This window comes from Sciurus vulgaris (assembly GCF_902686455.1).
Source record: "Sciurus vulgaris genome assembly, chromosome: 12".
NCBI lineage: Eukaryota > Metazoa > Chordata > Mammalia > Rodentia > Sciuridae > Sciurus > Sciurus vulgaris.
The window spans coordinates 70,121,845-70,135,295 of record NC_136473.1 but is presented as its reverse complement, the minus strand read 5'-3'; the positions used below and the strand labels follow the sequence as shown (position 1 = coordinate 70,135,295).

The 13,451-nt window shown below is 40.0% G+C and overlaps 1 protein-coding gene and 1 long non-coding RNA gene across 2 annotated transcripts in view; one reads left to right on the top strand and one right to left on the bottom strand.

The window, feature by feature from the left end:
- LOC306641860 overlaps positions 1 to 13,451 on the bottom strand; it is a 479,070-nt gene that overhangs the window by 252,109 nt on the left and 213,510 nt on the right. The window lies entirely within an intron of this gene.
- The window catches only part of CENPF (centromere protein F), a 58,415-nt gene that overhangs the window by 34,508 nt on the left and 10,456 nt on the right, over positions 1 to 13,451 (top strand). The window contains exons 12-14 of the mRNA XM_079107723.1: positions 1,370 to 4,219; positions 12,326 to 12,478; positions 12,914 to 13,073. Of these exons, the coding sequence (XP_078963849.1) occupies positions 1,370 to 4,219; positions 12,326 to 12,478; positions 12,914 to 13,073 (3,163 nt within the window). The remainder of the gene's footprint in view (positions 1 to 1,369; positions 4,220 to 12,325; positions 12,479 to 12,913; positions 13,074 to 13,451) is intronic.

Sequence of the window (13,451 nt, the reverse complement as noted above, 5' to 3'; positions counted from 1 at the left end):
TTTTAGTTTTTGATGGACCTTATTTTATTTATTTATATGTGGTGCTGAGAGTTGAACCTGTGTTAGGCAGGCTTCTCCCACCGAGCCACAACCCCATCCCCAACTACTACTATTATTACATGGGAAATTACGAAAGATGTTTCAGAATCTGGGGGAAACTATATTATAGAGTCAGAAGGTCTTCAGAATGTGTGTTTTCACTGTGAGTTAACAAGGTGCACTTGAATTAAAAGCTTATGAATGATAATTTGAGAAGGATTTTACTAAACCTTATGCCATTTTAGACTATTGTAGTGTTATAGCATTATAGTCATGAAATTAAATATAGCAGATTGTTTAACATATTACTTAAATTTCTCTCCAATAATTTGCTGTGGCACAAATCTGATTTGGTATCATGTCCTTTAAAAAGAACTTTCTCTCTCTCCCTTTTTTTTTTTTTTTTTTTTTTTTTGGGTATTGGGAATGGAACCTAAGGTACTTAACCACTGAGCCACTTCCCCAGTCCTTTTTATTTTTTATTTTGAGACAGGGTCTCACTAAGTTGCTTAGGGCCTAACTGAGTCTGGCTTTTGACCTTGCTATCCTCCTGCCTCAGCCTTCCGAGCTGCTGGGTTTACAGGTGTGTACCACTGCACCTGGAAACCTTTCTTTCTTTATTGAATATAAGTATTGAATACATACTTGTTTAGTTATTAAGGACTTGGTCCTTTCTAGTTGGCCAGATCAACTAATCATGCTGTGTAGCTTGAGTCTCTTTTCGTGTGCTTCTGTGAGGTGGGGAAGGGAGTTCATGGTAAAGTGGCAGAAAGACTAGTCAAAATAAAAACTCTTTATTTTATAGATGAGAGGGAAATGAAATGCTTATATGTAATTTATCCAAGAATATACATAGTAAGTGCTGGACTGGGCATGGAATCCTTGGGCTGGAAATCTGATTATGAAACATTATACCTTTTTTTATTAAAGATCATAAATACTGAGGATGGAAGCTGAACATTTATATGGAATTTGTTAGCCTCTTAATTGGTAATCACAAAGAAATCTTACATGTAGAGTTAGAATATTCCTCACAAGGAAGAAATAAATTTCAATATATTAAAATTTAATTGACAAAGCAATTGATCTAAAGGGTTCATCTTCATGATGAATACCTTGCCGGTGCCTTGCACATAGGTGGAACCTACTGAATGTTTCATTGTGCTAAGTGTTTGGACAGAGAAAGAGGATGGAAGAATGGGACAGGAAATATGTGATTTGAAAAAATGTGCTTAGCAGAAGTCATATCCATTTTCTATATGGTAATAATATTGATTGTTTTTGATTCTTCTTGAAAAATAAAATACATTCTTCTTACCTATTATAACAGGCTATTCGGGAACGAGATGATAGCTGTGATGTAAAGGAAGAACGTAATGCAGAAACTACAGAAGAAACACTCAAGCAGGGTAGTCATCAGATTTGTGATAAAGATGTTCAGCAGGACTTCAATTTAGAGATTGAGAAAACTAGTGAGACCGACGTAGTCAGACTTATAGGAGAGGACTCTGGGGAGCAGTCCTCAGAAACCAGTTATGAGACACCAGCACAAGACAAAACCCAGGGCTATTCAGGATGCATTTCTGAATTGGCATTTTCTGGTCCTAATACTTTGGTACCCATGGATTTTCTGGAGAATCAGGTATCTGTCCAAAATCTTCAATTGCAAGTGAAAGAGACAGCAAATGAGAACTCGCGATTACTTCGTGCACTAGAGGACCAGGACAAAAAAGTTGAAAGTTTGTTACACGAAATAAAAGAATTAGACTCAAAACTGAATTTACAGGAAGCACAACTAAAGACCAAGATTGAAACATGCATGCAATGGGAAAAAATAGTTGAGGAACTCAAGAAAGAAAAATCTGACTTAAGTGAAAAATTGGAATCCTTTTCTCACCACCAGAATAACCAGGGTTTATGCCAGAGAGTGGAAGCTTCAGATGACTTCAGTTCTGATTTAGAGATGGGCCCAGGTGAATCATCAAGTGAAGTTATTGAAGGTAAAGTAGCCACGGCGGATGACAAATGGAAAGAGAAATTTCTCGATGTGGAAAATGAGCTGAGCAGGATCATGTTTGAGAAAGCTAGAATTGAGCATCATGTCCTCTCCGTGGAAGCTGACTTGGAGATAATTCAAGCAGAGAAACTGTGTTTAGAAAAAGACAGAGAAAATAAGCAGAAAGTTATTGCCTGTCTTGAAGAGGAGCTCTCTGTGGTAACAAGTGAGAGAAACCGGCTTCAGGGAGAATTAGATACCGTGTCAAAAGAAAATGAGACCCTGGATCAGATGTCTGCAAAGATGAAGGAGAAAATTCAAGAGCTAGAATCTCATTATAGTGAGAGTCTCCGTCACATTCAGGTGGTAGAGGCTGAGGTCAAGGACAAAACAGAACTCCTTCAGACGCTATCCTCTGATGTGAGTGAGCTGTTGAAAGACAAAGCTCATCTCCAGGAGCAGCTTCAGAATTTGGAAAAAGACTCACAGGCCCTGTCTCTTGCAAAGTGTGAACTGGAGAGCCAAATTGGACAACTGAATCAAGAGAAAGGATCACTTGTGAGGGAATCTGAAAGTCTGCAGGCCAAACTGCAGGAGTCAGAACATGAAAAGTTGGCTGTCTCCAAGTCCTTGGAAGTTGCACTCATGGAGAAAGGTGAGTTTACAGCAAGGCTGGGCTCAACCCAGGAGGAGGTGCATCAGCTGAGAAGAGGCATCGAAAAACTGAGCGTCCGCATCGAAGCAGATGAAAAGAAGCAGGTCCACGTCTTAGAGAAACTGAGGGAAAGCCAGCGGGAGAATGATTCGCTGAAAGATAAAGTGGAGAACCTTGAGAGGGAATTGCAAATGTCAGAAGAAAACCAAGAACTGGTGATTCTTGATGCCGAGAATTCCAAAGCAGAGATGGAGGCCCTAAAAACCCAAATAGAAGAGATGGCTGAAAGCCTGAGCGTTTTCAAATCAGACCTTGTCACAGTTAGGGCTGAAAAGGAAAATCTGACAAAGCAACTACAAGAAAAACAAGGGCAAGTTTCAGACCTAGACGAGTTGCTCTCTTCATTTAAAAATATATTAGAAGAAAAAGAGCAAGAGAAAATACGAATGAAAGAAGAATCTAGAACTGAAGTGGAGATCCTTCAAACACAACTGAAAGAGCTAAATGAGGAAATAGGAGCCTTGTGTAATGACCAAGAAACCCAGAAGACCAACGAACAGAATCCAGAGCCACCAGGGGAAGAAGTGTATCATTTGAAAAGCAGCATTGGAAAGCTGAAAGTCCACATAGAAGCTGATAGAAAGAACCAGCTCCATGTCTTGGAACAACTGAAAGAAAGTAAGCATCATGCAGATTTGCTTAAAGAAAGAGCAGAGAACCTTGAAAGAGAACTAGAGCTATCAGGGAAAACCCAAGAACATATGATTCTTGAGGCCAAGAATTCCAAAGCAGAGGTAGAGACTCTGAAAACAGAAATTGAAGAGATGGCCCAAAACCTGAGAGACTTGGAAATAGATCTCCTTCATACAAAGTCAGAAAAAGAAAATCTGACAAAAGAGTTACAAAAAGAGCAAAGACGAGTATCTGAATTAGAAATACAAATTTCCTCATTTGAAAACCTATTGCAAGAAAAAGAGCAAGAAAAAACACAGATGAAAGAAGAATCTGAGATTGTAGTGGAGATGCTTCAAACACAATTAAAAGAGCTAAATGAAAAAATGACAGCATTGTGTAATGAACAAGAGACTTGTAAGACCAAAGAACAGAATCTGAGTAGTCAAGTAGATTCTCTTGAACTTGAGAAGGCTCAGTTGCTGCAGGGCCTTGATGAGGCCAAAGCTAATTATATCCTTTTGCAGGCTTCTGTGAATGACCTCATTCAAGAAGTTGAGGATGGCAAACAGAAACTAGAGAAGAAGGATGAAGAAGTCAGTAGGCTAAAACATCAAATTCAAGACCAAGAACAGCTTGTCTCTAAACTGTCCCAGGTGGAAGGAGAGCAGCAACTTTGGCAGAAGCAGAAAGCAGAACTGGGAAACCTGACAGTGGAATTGGAACAGAAGGTTCAAATGCTGCAATCCAGAAATGACACTTTGCAGGATACTTTCCAAGCATTGCAGCACTCTTGTAAGGATCTAGAGAGTGAATTAGAACTGACAAAAAGGGAAAAAATGTCCTTTGTAGAAAAGGTAAGTGGCTACATCTATTTATATTTAAATATGTGATCACAAGGGAGGGGAACCACTTTGTGAATTTTTTAATTCCTTCTAGATGGCGTCTGTCCTGTTTGACTGACCGTGCTATGTAAAGATGTGTTTGTGGGGTCTTGAACTGGGAATGCTGTGTTGGCTCTGATGTAGTAACTGCTTTGACACATTCATAAGGGACATCTTTACGGATTGAATCATGTTTTTAATGTGGCATCTGCACATGGGATAAGCTTTGAGTTATGCCTCATTCCTGTTTCTTGTAGTGATTCCCTTTATTCCAGTACATCAGAGTAGCAGCCTCTCCTTACCCATTTGACAACTACTGATATCAGAGTGTAACTAACAGGTATTGGTTGGTATCAGAGGAGTCCCCTGCTCTGCCCTGCCTTTTTCATTTTTAGGAGAAATAAAGGCACTGATAATTATAACCAACAGAGCACTCACGGCTGCCAGGGTCTATCTGGGGTGATTGTGCTATGAGTTCCCTTTTATACCTTCTCTTGTGCAGTCTCCTGTCTTGTGAAGTGATGATTAAAGGGGAGATCTGCCATTAGGAAGTTTAAATTATTAAAGAAAAAAACGTTTTGACCCACTACGTTTACTGATCTAGGAGGTGATTCCTTCAAATTAATTTTTTAATGAACAAACTATAAAAATTGTCAGGAAAATGCAATTCATCACAATTCTGTATTTTCCAAATTTCAGGTTTTTGTGTGATTTGTAAGAGATGGCAGTTAATGTAGAGGTAATGATACTAACTGTACCAGGCTGTTTCAACCTGAGGGGGACAATTGGAAACAATAGAACTGGTTTGGTTTTTTTTTTTTTTTTTTTTTTTTTTAATTTATTTATTTTTTATTTTATTGTAAACAAATGGGATACATGTTTCTCTGTACATGGAGTAAAGGCATGCCATTTGTGTAATCATAAATCTACATAGGGTAATGTTGTTTGATTCATTCTGTTATTTTTTCCCTTCCCCCCACCCCTCCCACCCCTCTTTTCCCTCTATACAGTGCTTCCTTCCTCCATACTTGCCCCCCTCCCTAACCCTAACTCTAACCCTAACACTAACCCTTCCCTCCCCCCATTATGTGTCATCATCCACTTATTAGCGATATCATTCGTCCTTTGGCTTTTTGAGATTGGCTTATCTCACTTAGCATGATATTCTCCAGTTTCATCCATTTGCCTGCAAATGCCATAATTTTATCATTCTTTATGACTGAGTAATATTCCATTGTATATATATACCACAGTTTCTTTATCCACTCATCAATTGAAGGGCATCTAGGTTGGTTCCACAATCTGGCTATTGTGAATTGAGCAGCTATGAACATTGATGTGGCTGTATCTCTGTAGTATGCTTATTTTAAGTCCTTTGGGTATAGGCCAAGGAGTGGGATAGCTGTGTCAAATGGTGGTTCCATTCCAAGTTTTCTGAGGAATCTCCACACTGCTTTCCAGAGTGGCTGCACTAATTTGCAGCCCCACCAGCAATGTATGAGTGTACCTTTTTCCCCACATCCTCGCCAACAACTGTTGTTGCTCGTATTCGTGATAATCGCCATTCTAATTGGGGTGAGATGGAATCTTAGGGTGGTTTTGATTTGCATTTCTCTTGTTACTAGAGATGTTGGACATTTTTCCATGTGTTTGTTGATTGCTTGTAGATCTTCTTCTGTGAAGTGTCTATTCATTTCCTTAGCCCATTTGTCGACTGGATTATTTGAATTCTTGGAGTAGAGTTTTTTGAGTTCTTTATAGATTCTGGAGATTAGCGCTCTATCTGAAGTATGATTGGCAAAGATATTCTCCCACTCTGTAGGCTCTTTCTTCGCACTGCTGATAGTTTCCTTTGCTGAGAGAAAGCTTTTTAGTTTGAATCTATCCCAGTTATTGATTCTTGCTTTTATTTCTTGTGCTATGGGAATCCTGTTGAGGAAGTCTGGTCCTAAGCCGACATGTTGAAGATCTGGACCTACTTTTTCTTCTATAATCTGCAGGGTCTCTGGTCTGATTCCAAGGTCCTTAATCCATTTTGAGTTTAGTTTCGTGCATGGTGAGACATATGGGTTTAGTTTCATTCTGCTGCATATGGATTTCCAATTCTCCCAGCCCCATTTGTTGAAGAGGCTATCTTTTCTCCATTGCATATTTTTGGCCCCTTTGTCTAGTATGAGAAAATTGTATTTATTTGGGTTTGTGTCCGTGTCCTCTATTCTGTACCATTGATCTACCTTTCTAGTTTGGTACCAATACCATGTCGTTTTTGTTACTATTGCTTTGTAGTAGAGTTGAAGATCTGGTATTGCAATACCCCCTGTTTCACTCTTCCTGCTAAGGATTGCTTTAGCTATTCTGGGTTTCTTATTCTTCCAGATGAATTTCATAATTGCTTGCTCTATTTCTGTAAGGTACATCATTGGGATTTTAATTGGAATTGCATTGAATTTGTATAGCACTTTAGGTAGTATGGCCATTTTGACAATATTAATTCTTCCTATCCAAGAACATGGAAGATCTTTCCATCTTCTAAGGTGTTCTTTAATTTCTTTCTTTAGTGTTGTATAGTTCTCATTGTAGAGGTCTTTCACCTCTTTTGTGAGATTGATTCCCAAGTATTTAATTTTTTTTGAGGCTATTGTGAATGGGGTAGTTTTCCTAATTTCTCTTTCTGAAGATTCATCACTTATGTATAAAAATGCATTGGATTTATGAGCATTGATCTTGTAACCTGCTACTTTACTGAATTCACTTATGAGTTCTAAGAGTTTTCTGGTGGAATTTCCAGGTTCCTCTAAATATATAATCATGTCATCAGCGAACAGGGATAGTTTGAGTTCTTCTTTTCCAATTCGTATCCCTTTAATTTCTTTGGTTTGTCTAATTGCTCTGGCTAGAGTCTCAAGAACGATGTTGAATAGAGGTGGTGAAAGAGGGCATCCCTGCCTTTTTCCTGTTTTTAGGGGGAATGCTTTCAGTTTTTCACCATTTAGAATGATATTAGCCATGGGCTTAGCATAAATGGCCTTTACAATGTTAAGGAATGTTCCCACTATCCCTATTTTTTCTAGTGTTTTGAGCATGAAAGGGTGCTGCATTTTATCAAATGTTTTTTCTGCATCTATTGAAATAATCATGTGATTCTTTTCTTTAAGCCTATTGATATGGTGAATTACATTTATTGATTTCCGGATGTTGAACCAACCTTGCATCCCTGGGATGAAACCCACTTGATCATGGTGCACTATCTTTTTAATATGTTTTTGTATGCGATTTGCTAAAATTTTGTTGAGAATTTTTGCGTCGATGTTCATTAAGGATATTGGTCTGAAATTTTGTTTCCTCGATGAGTCTCTGTCTGGTTTAGGTATCAGTGTGATATTGGCTTCATAGAATGAGTTTGGGAGGGTTCCCTCCTCTTCTATTTTATGGAATACTTTGAGAAGTATTGGAATGAGCTCTTCTTTAAAGGTTTTGTAGTACTCGGCTGAGAACCCATCTGGTCCCGAACTTTTCTTTGTTGGTGGCTTTTGATGACTTCTTCTATTTTATTACTTGAAATTGGTCTATTTAAATTGTGTATGTCCTCCTCGTTCAGTTTAGGCAATTCATATGTCTCTAGAAACCTGTTGATGTCTTCGAAATTTTCTATTTTGTTGGAGTATAGATTTTCAAAATAGCTTCTAATTATGTTTTGTATTTCAATCCTGTCTGTTGTGGTATTTCCTTGTTCATTCCGAATTTTAGTGATTTGGGTTTTCTCTCGTCTTCTCTTTGTTAGTGTGGCTAAAGGTTTATCAATTTTGTTTATTCTTTCGAAGAACCAACTATTTATTTTGTCAATTTTTTGTATTGTTTCTTTTGTTTCAATTTCATTGATTTTAGCTCTGAGTTTAACTATTTCCTGTCTTCTTCTACTTTTGGTGCTGGTCTATTCTTCTTTTTCTAGGGCTTTGAGCTGTAGTGTTAGGTCGTTTATTTGTTGAGTTTTACTTCTTTTATTAAATGCGCTCCATGAAATAAATTTCCCTCTAAGTACTGCTTTCATAGTGTCCCAGAGATTTTGATATGATGTTTCTTTGTTCTCATTTACCTCTAAGAATTTTTTAATTTCCTTCCTAATATCTTCTGTTATCCATTCATCATATAATAGCATATTGTTTAATCTCCAGATGTTGGAATAGTTTCTCTGTTTTTTCTTTCATTTATTTCTAACTTCAATCCATTATGATCTGATAGAATACAAGATAGTGTCTCTATCCTCTTGTATTTGCTAACATTAGCTTTGTGGCATAATATATGGTCTGTTTTAGAGAAGGATCCATGTGCTGCTGAGAAGAAAGTGTATTCACTCTTGGTTGGATGGTATATGCTATAAATGTCCGTTAAGTCTAAATTATTGATTGTGTTATTGAGATCTATGGTTTCTTTGTTCAATTTTTGTCTGGAAGATCTGTGCAGTAGTGAGAGAGGCGTGTTAAAATCACCTAGTATTATTGTGTTATGGTCTATTTGGTTTCTGAAATTGAGAAGGATTTGTTTGACATACATGGATGAGCCACTGTTTGGGGCATAGATGTTTATGGTTGTTATATCTTGCTGATTTATGCTTCCCTTAAGCAGTATGAAATGACCTTCTTTATCCCTTCTGACTAACTTTGGCTTGAAGTCCACATTGTCTGAAATGAGGATGGATACTCCAGCTTTTTTGCTGAATCCATGTGCATGGTATGTTTTTCCCCATCCTTTCACCTTTAGTCTATGGGTATCTTTTTCTATGAGGTGAGTCTCTTGTAGGCAACATATTGTTGGATCTTTCTTTTTAATCCAATTTGCCAGTCTATGTCTTTTGATTGATGAATTCAGGCCATTAACATTCAGGGTTGTTATTGAGATATGATTTGGTTTCCCGGTCATTTGGTTCATTTTTAAAATTTTATTTATTTATTTGTTTGACACAACTTGTTTCCTCCTTTATTTGACAATTCCTTTAGGATAATTCCTCCCTTTGCTGATTTGCATCATTGTTTTTCATCTCTTCCTCATGGAATATTTTGCTGAGAATGTTCTGTATTGCCCGCTTTTTTTTTGTAAATTCTTTTAGCTTTTGTTTATCATGGAAGGATTTTATTTCATTGTCAAATTTGAAGGTAAGTTTTGCTGGGTATAAGATTCTTGGTTGACATCCATTTTCTTTCAGGGCTTGAAAAATGTTGTTCCAGTCCCTTCTAGCTTTTAGGGTCTGGATTGAAAAATCTGCTGATATCCGTATTGGTTTCCCCCTAATGTAATTTGGTTCTTTTCTCTCACAGCCTTTAAAATTCTGTCTTTATTTTGTATGTTAGGCATTTTCATTATAATGTGCCTTGGTGTGGGTCTGTTGTAATTTTGTGTATTTGGAGTCCTATCAGCCTCTTGAACTTGATTTTCCATTTCATTCTTCAGATTTGGGAAATTTTCTGATAATATTTCATTGAATAAATTGTTCATTCCTTTGGCTTGTTTCTCTAGGCCTTCCTCAATCCCAATAATTCTTAAATTTGGCCTTTTCATGATATCCCATAGTTCTTGTAGATTCTGTTCATGATTTCTTACCATCTTCTCTGTTTGTTCAGCTTTGTTTTCAAGGTTAAATATTTTGTCTTCAATGTCTGAGGTTCTGTCTTCCAGGTGTTCTATCCTATTGGATATGCTTTCTATGGAGTTCTTAATTTGGTTTATTGTTTCCTTCATGTCAAGGATTTCTGTTTGTTTTTTTTTCAATATCTCTAACTCTTTATTGAAATGATCTTTTGCTTCCTGTATTTGCTCTTTTAACTGTCGATTGGTATGATCATTCAATGCCTGCATTTGCTCTTTCATCTCATCATTCAGTGCGTGCATTTGCTCTTTCATCTCATCGTTTGCTTCCCTGATCATTTTAATTATGTACATTCTGAACTCCTTTTCTGTCATTTCTTCTGCCATGCTGTCATTGGGTTTTATTGATGTAACATCTAGATTTGTTTGTAGCATTTTCTTTCCTTGTTTTCTCATATTGTTCAGGTATCAGTGGACTGCTGAGATATTGCAGATTTCCTGTATTGACTTACAATGTCCCTGAAGATTTCTATATATATCCCCTCTTAGCCTTCAGTAGGCTGAAGTCTTGGAGAAAGTTGATAATGCGGTGCTCCACAAGGAAGCTGCCTCTCTAGGAGAGGTGGCCTTCAGGTGGGGTATATTCCCTGCTAGTGGGCAGAGGTGCCTCCACTTGTTGACCAGTGGTCATCCAAAGGGGAACTAGGCTGCGGGCTGAGGCAAGGCCTGTTTGGGCCTGTGTCTCTTATTTTACTGTCCTAGTGGGGAAACCTCACCCGGCAGGGAAAACTCACCTGGTGGGGAGGTCTTGCTGGTCAGTTCCCTCCTAGAGGTTCCCCTCAATTTACAGCTACCGCCTGGGCTGGGCTGCCTTCTTCTGCAAAGTTTCCAGGGGCCCGGCCCTACCTCCTGGGCCTGGGAGCCTCACCCTTCGAAGATGAATCTCCTTAGGCTGCCCCTCCTCAGAGAATCTGCCCACAGTCCTGGAACCTTCGCTCCGCCCCTAAGCGTGTCTCTGTGGGGCTCTTCCACCAAGAAGCCTCCTAGATCCTGGGACCCTGCTCTGCACCTAATCGCCTGGCTATGCGGCCCCTCCTCTGAGCAGCCACCTGGGGCCCCGTACAATCGCTCTGAGTCCCAGAGACCTGCCACACGCCTCTTCCTCCAGACAGCCGCCCAGTATTCCGGTGCGGTCACTAGGAGTCCAAGCAACTCACTACGTGCCTCCTCCTCCCACCAACCACCCGTAGCTCTGGGCAATCACTCCGAGTCGAAGTGACCCGCCCCGTTCCTCCTCCTCCTCCAGGTCACCCCCCGGGTGTTCAGGAGTGCTCAGAGTGGCTCTGAATCCATGTGACCCGCTGCACGCGTCCTCTGGGCAACCGCCCGGAGCTCTGGTGCGGCCACTTGAGACCAAGGGACCCACCGCGCTTCTCCTCCAGGCAGCCCCCCTGTGTTCAGGAGCGGTCGCTTTAAGTCCAAACAACTCACCAATGGCCTCCTCCTCTGAGCAGCCGCCTGGAGCTCTAATACAGTCACTGCGAGTCCAAATGACCTGCCACGCTCCTCCTCCTCCTCCTCCTCCTACTACTCCTCCGGGCAGGCCCCGGTGTTCAGAAGCGTCGTTCTGAGTCCAAACAGCTCGCCGTGCAGCTTCTCCTCTGGCAACCGCCTGTAGCTCTGGTGCAGTCACTCCGAATCCAAGCGGCCACGCTCCTCCTCCTCCTCCTCAGGGCAGGCCCCGGTGTCCTGAGTCCACACAGCTCTCCTCGCTGCTCCTCCCCTGGGCAGATGCCGGAGCCCCAGTGGTTGCTCCGAGTCCCAGCACTGTGCTGAGCGGCCTCCTTTACGGCGCTCCCAGTTGTCCGAGTTCACTGCTCCAGCGGGGGGAGTGGCGTCTCACTGGCAGCTCTTCTTCACAAAGTTCCCTGCGTTCCGGGACCACCGTCCCATTCGGGACGCCTCCCCAATGGGAGAGACTCACCCGGCTGCTTTGAGTTGGTCCCAAGTCTCTCAATATCTCCTCTTTTGAATCCTGAGTCCTGGAGCAACATGAAATGTAGCCACCCTCTAGGCCGCCATCTTGAAACTCCTCTAGAACTGGTTTTAACTAATCATAAGCATGTTTCTGCAGATGAGTGTGATATGGGATTAGTAGAGGTCTAAACTGATAAATAGCTAAGGCGTCCCTCACAGATTGTTCTTTAATGCTTAATTCAAATTAATACCTTTATGAAGGATTTTAAGACTTAGCATATTATCTGTCCTTGTTATTCTTTTCCTTATTTCTATCTTTTACTAAATCTTTGCTGAGAAGAAGAGGTAAGCTTGCCAGTAGGTTTTGCAGGTACTGGTCCAGTGGAGTAGAAAGGGAAGATTAGCCAGGTTTCATTTCATTACCTCAGGCCAAAGTAAATGTCACAAATAGGTTGTAGCAGAGCAGTTACTTTGAGCAGAACAGACCACCAAAAGCAGAACCTAATGAAGATTACATTTCAGGTAAACACAATGACTGTGAAAGAAACTGACCTGCAGAGGGAAATGCATGAGATGGTACAGAAAACAGCAGAGCTGAAAAGGGAATTTAGTGAAGAGAAGACCAGGCTAACTGAAGAATTGAAAGTGACGCTAGAAGAACTAAATAGCAGCAAAGTAAGTTACTCTGAGCTAGGTTCATTTTGCTCTGATAATTCAGTGTGCACATTTTCCTTGTTGTTCTAAGACCTGTAACGTACCAAACTCTTTAGCTTTTGAAAAAAATGATCTCAGACTTATGTTCTGATCACACTTGCAGTGATCTTACCATCTAGTGCTGTGATGAGCCTGAAAGGAGCCATGTGACATTATCTCAGGAAACATGGTGGATGATTGTGAGGCTAAGAAAGGGAAGGAGAGACCCATATTGTCTTTTGGGAGATTTGGGAAACTGAATTGAGGGGGATTGTTATGTGAGTCTTCAGATGTTCCGTTTTGTACACAATTCTTAAATTTATAGTATGTGATTCTTTATTATGTCTTGTAATTGCTTTTCCATATGCTTATAAAAAGAAATTCAAGATTTTAAATGGAATTACTTCTGTTTTGTAGATGGACCATCTAAAATATGTAAATCAACTAAAGAAGGAAAATGAACGTGCCCAGGGCAAAATAAAATTGTTGCTCAAATCCTGTAAACAGCTGGAAGAGGAAAAGAAAACACTGCAGAAAGAGCTCTCTCAACTTGAAACTGCACAGAAGCAAAAAACAGGTGGGCATTAGCTAGGTACATCAGTTACAAGACTGTCTCCCAGTGGTGAAATAGCGTTGTGGTGTGCATGTGCAGGATCTGTTTTTAGTGCCCTATTCTCAGTGCTGATTTTCAGTAATTATTCATTTTCCAATATCTGAATTTTGTTCTTGAAGTCATTATAGAATGCAGAATCAAACCTGCATTTTGAAATAGAATTATTTTATCTACTCCTCTGTAAAACAGCAAAAACCTGATAGTACCTTTTGTTAATGAGCCTCTAAGAGGAGCTTTTCATGTTGATGTCCACTTAAGTCCTTTCTTCCTCAAAGGCAGATTGAAGGCTGCATTGACATTGCTAATTTATAACTGACTGATACTGGTTGACCTTGGCCCACC